A 6,350-nucleotide genomic window follows, 5' to 3' on the forward strand; every position below is an offset into this window, starting at 1 on the left:
GGATGTCGTGGAGGTCATGAGATCCTGCATGGGTCCACCACTAAATAGATCGTGTAGTGGAGGTCGTGGAGGTTCTGCATGAGTCCAGTATCTCCCAGTTCGGTCGAATACTGAGACCGAACTGCTGAACTATTGCCGAGCAGCTTTTGCCGATCTGAGAGTAGAGCTTGATTGGTCGGCTTTTACCGAGCTGTAGGCTGGGGCCGAACTCTTTGGTAATGCCGAACTGATACTCTTCCTTGGGCTTTGGGCTAGAGCTTGATTGGTCGGCTTTTACCGAGCTGTAGGCTGGGGCCGAACTCTTTGGTAATGCCGAACTGATACTCTTCCTTGGGCTTTGGGCTGATGGGCCGTCACTGCTATTGGGCTTGTTTAGTACGTACCCCATCAAATATACCGAGCATGTTTACCGAAGAAGAAATAGGCAATTTCCTTGGAGTGTTGCAAGTGACACCAGAATTTATAGAGATTGAATGTGGCAGCACCAATCCAAGATATGGTGACACAGCAGGCAAACTTAGGGTTTTCAGTGATGGGAAAGTGGAGGTGGATTGCATTTGTCGTGTTGATTGCGATAAAGGTAATTAGAAATTAATTAGAAATTTTCAAATTAGAATATAATGCAATGTGTGGAATCCCAAACTACTCTTCTTTTTTTTTTTATGTTTGTTGCCCTCTCCTAGCTAGCTAATTGCTAACTAGGGTGCGTGCAGTTAGAGTATCCCCGGCTGAATTTGCAAAGCACGCTGGAAAAATAAACGCGCACGAGAAGTGGGATAGGCAGATATGGGTGTTTGGTAAGGATGGGACTAAAATAGGGCTGTGGAGAACATGTTTGTTGAAGCATCACAAGCATACTTTCGTGAGGGGGGTGCGTCAACTCATCCATCGCGACGAGTTCGTACGATGCTCCCAGTGCGACAAGGAGCGTAGGTTTAGTATGCGAACCAAAGACCATTGCAAGATCTATCACGACGCTCTTGTCAAACCAGATTGGACTTGTTCCCACATGCCAAATCATACGTACGTAATTAATCATATAAATTAAATATTGCATGTACATTACTTAATTAATTAATTAATTAATTTGTGTATTGTGTTTATACTAGATTGAGTTGCAGTGTTGGTGAGGAGCGAGAATCTCGGAAAGTGAACAGAGGTTGCCCTAAAGCTGCAAAATGTGAGGGTTGCGAGCAATGTGTTTGTTTTGGTTGCGAAATGTGTCGATTTGAGACTTGTGCTTGTCAATCATGTATTGATTTTATAATCAATATCTGATTTTTTTGGTTTAGAGTGAGTATGTTAAATGTACTATTAATTCTATTAGGCTCGCTCGCTCCTATGAGGTACTCTTGGAAAACAGTACTCCATCATTTCAGCACAACTGAATAATTTATGTGAATTTATAGATTTGTAATAAAACTCAATTAACCCAAATTACTATCAAAATGTTTCTGAAATTACTGCAAATAATTTATTTTCATTTTTAATCGCAGCAATTTTACATTACCTCCATATTATCTACATGGAAAAAAAAGTATCATTTGCACGGATACAAAATACTTATAAATGGTGTTCAATGCATGATAGGAGTAATTAACAACAATAACAATAGTGTAAAATTGTAATTTACCTTTTTCACTTAAATAAATTGCAGTTAATATGTATAAAGTATAAACCAAACTCCATTTCCAATTCCAATTTCACCACATGTTATCTTTAATTTAGCCAAAGCTCCCAACAAAATAATACTCCCTCCGTTCCAAAAAAGTATGAATTCTTTCATTTTTAGTCTATCCAAATGAGAACATTCTAAATTTGGAAACTTATTTATCTCTAATGAGGTGGGACTCATTTCCACTAACAATACTGGAAAAAACTTTTTCTTTCTATCACTCTCTTACTTTACGAATTATACATTAAAACTTGTGCCGAACCAAATGTTCATACTTTTCAAGGACCTTTTCAGGGACGGAGGGAGTATGTCTTGGTATCTTTAACTCAGCCACAGCTTTTAACAAAATAATAGTATTAATAACCATAATGCCTCCTACATATGTTGATAAAGGGTGATGTACTGTTCAAGAAATAATCGACAGCAAAATAACAAAATAAGATTGATCTGCTTAAACAACTCTTACAAGTCTATCAATATGAAAATTGAGATTGTAAGATGTTTCACTATGATTACTAGTGGTGGAAACTATCTTGTAGTAATACAATTATAATGACTCCTGCTCCACAACTCATATCTCAAGCAACTGAATCCAAGGTAGAAGCCCACGTTCTTTCCACCCCTCGGAGAAGAAGAGTTACAATTTGCCACTCTGCAATTCACCATTTATCTCAAGCAAACATTGATAGGATATTCTTCTTTAGGGTGAATTCATCGGCCTTTGTTGCGCTGATTGACTGCATCAACAACAATGCCATGAAATGAAATAGAGTATTATATGAATACTTCTTCCAGAATGCTTGCAAGAAATCAAGGCTGTACATTGCTACTAATGTAAAGTAGCATCCAACTGTATATCATGGAGAATTCGAAGAAAAATCAGTCACAACAAACCATGTAGCAGAGATGTACCTTGGAAACTATGCGCTCCAATCGTAGAATTTCGTTCTTCGCATAATCAGAGCCTTTGTCCATGCAGCTCTTAGCAGCTTTCACATAGATCTTCCCATATCTACACAAGGATAATAAGAGGGAACAAAGTAATCATCAAAGTTTTAATTAATATGCACAATCTAGAACAAAAGCATGTTTTAACATCACTACACACTGATAACCTTGCAGTTGAACCCTTAAGCTTCCCAGCTTCTTCCTCTAACCGTTTGAATACAATTTTTTTCTCCTCATCTTTTGCACTCAAAAATTCGTTCACTAAGCTTCCAAGCTCCTCAATGATACCAGCCTATAGAGGAGATAAAGCAGATCAGTAACACAAACAGAAGTACACGTGATCAAAATCAGAAACTTAATCACAGACTTTGGAGTTCAGTTTTCCTTTAGCATCTCGGCTTGTTCCGCACTTCTCATTAATGAAAGTAACAAAATCTTCTAAATCTCTCCCACCATCATAATCTTCACCAGCCTTGTTGTTCTTAGGGAAGAACTTCAATGTAGGAAACCCGCTAATACCATACCTGCTAGGCAGAAGATACTTCATAAGAAAACCGATGCCACATTACCATCCAAAGGGAAGTGCACAATTCTCAGAAATCTAATAAGGACTTCAAGATGCCACTGATGGCTCCAGGCCAGAATTTATAAGAAACAACTATGTTTTTTAATGAAGTAAACTACTGTGCTTTCTTCTCTTACTTTTCAGCAAGATCTTTGTGTGCATCAGCATCAAGATTAGCGATGACCACATCTTCCTCCAGATTAAATGCTGTTGCAACCTTTTCATAGATCTACACCTCGAATAGATAGGGGTATCAATATATCAATAAACTCTTCTAGAGTCATGATAGTGCAATTAACTAGGCAGTACTGCACTTACAGGAGCAAGGCTCTTGCAATGACCACACCTGGAAAAGAAAAGCATCAAATTAGATGTATCAATTGGACATACTAATCAATTCGGAAAATATGTCATAATAAGAAGCCTTCTCAAGCTGCTTTTTCAAGGTCAATCAAATTACTCAAATTGCACGGACAACCACATCTCACATCACATTACAGTGTTCAAGAGAAAGCTGCTCAGGTACACTTACCAGGGTGCATAGAACTCAACTAGAACATCCTTCTTCTCATCAACTACAACCTCGTTGAAGTTAGCGGGGGTCAGAACCACAACATTTGAAGGGGTGGAAGCAATCTTGACATTGGTACCTGACAAAAGAACAAGTTGATGATCGTCACTTACCTGGGCTACAAGCTAATAAGTAGAAACACTAAAAAGTAAAAAGAAAACATCACATTGTCCAATTCTCATCCATGATTTCATAACTAAAGTTCTTCACGAAACTGAAAGATTGGCATACAGATGATTTGTTGCTCAAACGAGATTAGTTATGCCACCAGAGATAAAATAATCATTAAATAAAATATGATAAAGCTACACACATAATTGTGGACGATAAATATGACATAACTAGAAATGCTTTACCTCCTTCACTGTTAACAAATTCAGCAAGGGTTTCAGCAGTCCTTGCACCTTCATACCTATTAAATGAAATGTTTGTTTATTAGGCATGCTGTAAAAATGTTTTACCAGATACTTTAATGTTCCACTTCAAGGAAAAAGGCAAGAAGGAAAAAGTTTTTAATAAGAGTATAACCCACTTTTTTGGCTCCAAGGAACCTTTAGCGAACCATTGGATAGTGGGATACCCAGAAACCCCATACTTGCTGCAAAGGTTCTTATGTTCATCACAGTCAACCTACAATAGGACACATGCAGCTGTTGACATTAAGCAATTATTTTATCATGTGATTAGGAATGCAGAGCATCAAGTTGATGTGTTACATCCCTGAGATCAAAATATTTAAAAGTAGCGTAACCCGTAACAGCAATCATAATTCTATAAGAAACATCAACAGGCCCTCAAATGAACTTGATACTGTGATTAAGGACAAATCTCAAACAAAAAATTATAAAACTTACAAACAGAATTTGGCAGCATCAGTCAAACTATAAGTTGCATTAAGAAAAACATAATATTAATAGAAGAATAAGACATCAGAATAATATCAATTAATGATATATAAACTGTTTCAGTAGTAAGCTACTAGGAAATCCCACAATGCATAATTATAACCTAGATGTGGAGGGTGGTGAGGGGGCTCAGGCCTTCCAATTTTCTCTGCTAATTACTAAAGCATGGCATGCGAATTACTAAAGCATGGGAAATGAGTATCACATACCAAATTCAGTCCCAAACATGTACGGGAACAAAAGAATGGCTAACCTTTCCAATCAAAACAGATTTTGCCTTCTTAAAACTTGCACCGAGCTTTTCAAACTCGGGAGCAAGCTTCTTACAGTGACCACACCTGCATCATAAGATGAAGTCCCATATCACGAATCTGAAACTACATAACTGCAGCAAAAGCAGGAACAATACTGAAATATTACACTGCTAGTTACAACTGATCAAGTTCGAATTCCACTTATTCTAAAATTTGTTGTCTGCAAATTGAAAACTTGAAACTGAAATTAAAACCATTCATCATGATATGCAAATAGGCAGGGCTACAGCAGGGAATTGCCCAATGCTTACCACCTTTTATTACAGGATAAAACAACAACGCGTAGTCGCGTAGAGATGGATAATTAAACGCACCCACGACTTAACTAACTGACAAATATATCGAAGATGTAAGCGATCAAATCAGATCTGCATCAAAGATCTACACAATTGTATAAATAAACATGGAAAATCAATCACTTAAAACTAGTATATCACTAAACACGAAACATAACATACGAAAAAAGAAGTTTAAAAACACAGGTGAAAATTGAATAAGTGGATGAAATCAAGAAATAAATTTCGTACCAGGGAGCGTAGAACTCGACGAGAGCACCACGGTCTTTGCCGACCTCTAGGTGGAAATTGTCTTCGGTAAGAACAATGACGTCGTCGGCGTAGGCCAAAGCGACCAACAACAGCGTTAGGGCGGCGAAACAGATCGGCGATCTCCACATTTTCGGTGCAATCGGAATGAAAGAGAAGTCTTTTGTGCCTGTTCTCTAATCCCTTAAGCTAATTTTGTGACTTTTCAGTGGTTTTACTACCGACTCCACTTTCTTTCTTTCCATTCTCTTGCCACAAAAATGAAGAAAAATGTTAAATAAAATGTGAAGTAAAAGGAGAGGAAAAAGTTGGAAAATAAAATAAGAGAAAAATGTTAAATAAAATGTGAAGTAAAAGGAGAGGAAAAAGTTGGAAAATAAAATAAGAGAAAAATGTTAAATAAAATGTGAAGTAAAAGGAGAGGAAAAAGTTGGAAAATAAAATAAGAGAATGGGTAAAGTAGGAGTGATAAAATATCCAAAATGAAAAATAATTTTACTACTATCCAACGGAGGGAGTACGTTTCTAGCGAATTCTACAAACAAGATAAGCATACACATAACTTTTCAAAAAATTACATTTTTTTTACCAATTTTGAAAACATATAATATCACAAATTTAAATAGTTGTTGAATTTTTTCCGACAAAATTCAACTACATTAAAATGAGATGGATAACCCTATCCACTTTTTTGGGACTTTATATCACATTGCTATTATTTTCGGTGGTAACCATATCTCATGTGATGTAATAACAAATTAAATGTACCTGAATTATGTTGTTGGTGGGAAAAATCAACAATTGTTTAAGTTCATGATTTTATGGGT

At 36.7% G+C, this 6,350-nt stretch overlaps 2 protein-coding genes across 2 annotated transcripts; one reads left to right on the forward strand and one right to left on the reverse strand.

Annotated features, from left to right (window-relative positions):
- The first annotated feature begins 402 nt into the window (after nucleotides 1-402).
- LOC121796714 (protein ULTRAPETALA 1-like) lies at nucleotides 403-1,388 on the forward strand. The gene is made up of 3 exons (XM_042195505.1): nucleotides 403-580; nucleotides 714-1,023; nucleotides 1,328-1,388. Exons 1-3 carry the CDS (start codon nucleotides 403-405, stop codon nucleotides 1,386-1,388), a joined length of 549 nt encoding a protein of 182 aa, XP_042051439.1.
- A 706-nt stretch (nucleotides 1,389-2,094) lies between these two features.
- On the reverse strand, nucleotides 2,095-5,780 carry LOC121797231 (probable protein disulfide-isomerase A6). The gene is made up of 11 exons (XM_042195987.1): nucleotides 5,506-5,780; nucleotides 4,918-5,002; nucleotides 4,292-4,389; nucleotides 4,116-4,171; nucleotides 3,721-3,838; nucleotides 3,507-3,534; nucleotides 3,326-3,417; nucleotides 2,991-3,147; nucleotides 2,791-2,915; nucleotides 2,588-2,687; nucleotides 2,095-2,412 (listed from the first exon to the last, which is right to left on the reverse strand). The coding sequence occupies exons 1-11, from the start codon at nucleotides 5,652-5,654 to the stop codon at nucleotides 2,347-2,349; spliced, it is 1,074 nt and encodes a 357-aa protein (XP_042051921.1). The 5' UTR covers nucleotides 5,655-5,780; the 3' UTR covers nucleotides 2,095-2,346.
- Nucleotides 5,781-6,350: the final 570 nt, after the last annotated feature.

The sequence above is a fragment of the Salvia splendens genome, chromosome 3, assembly GCF_004379255.2.
Source record: "Salvia splendens isolate huo1 chromosome 3, SspV2, whole genome shotgun sequence".
In the NCBI taxonomy this organism is placed as follows: domain Eukaryota; kingdom Viridiplantae; phylum Streptophyta; class Magnoliopsida; order Lamiales; family Lamiaceae; genus Salvia; species Salvia splendens.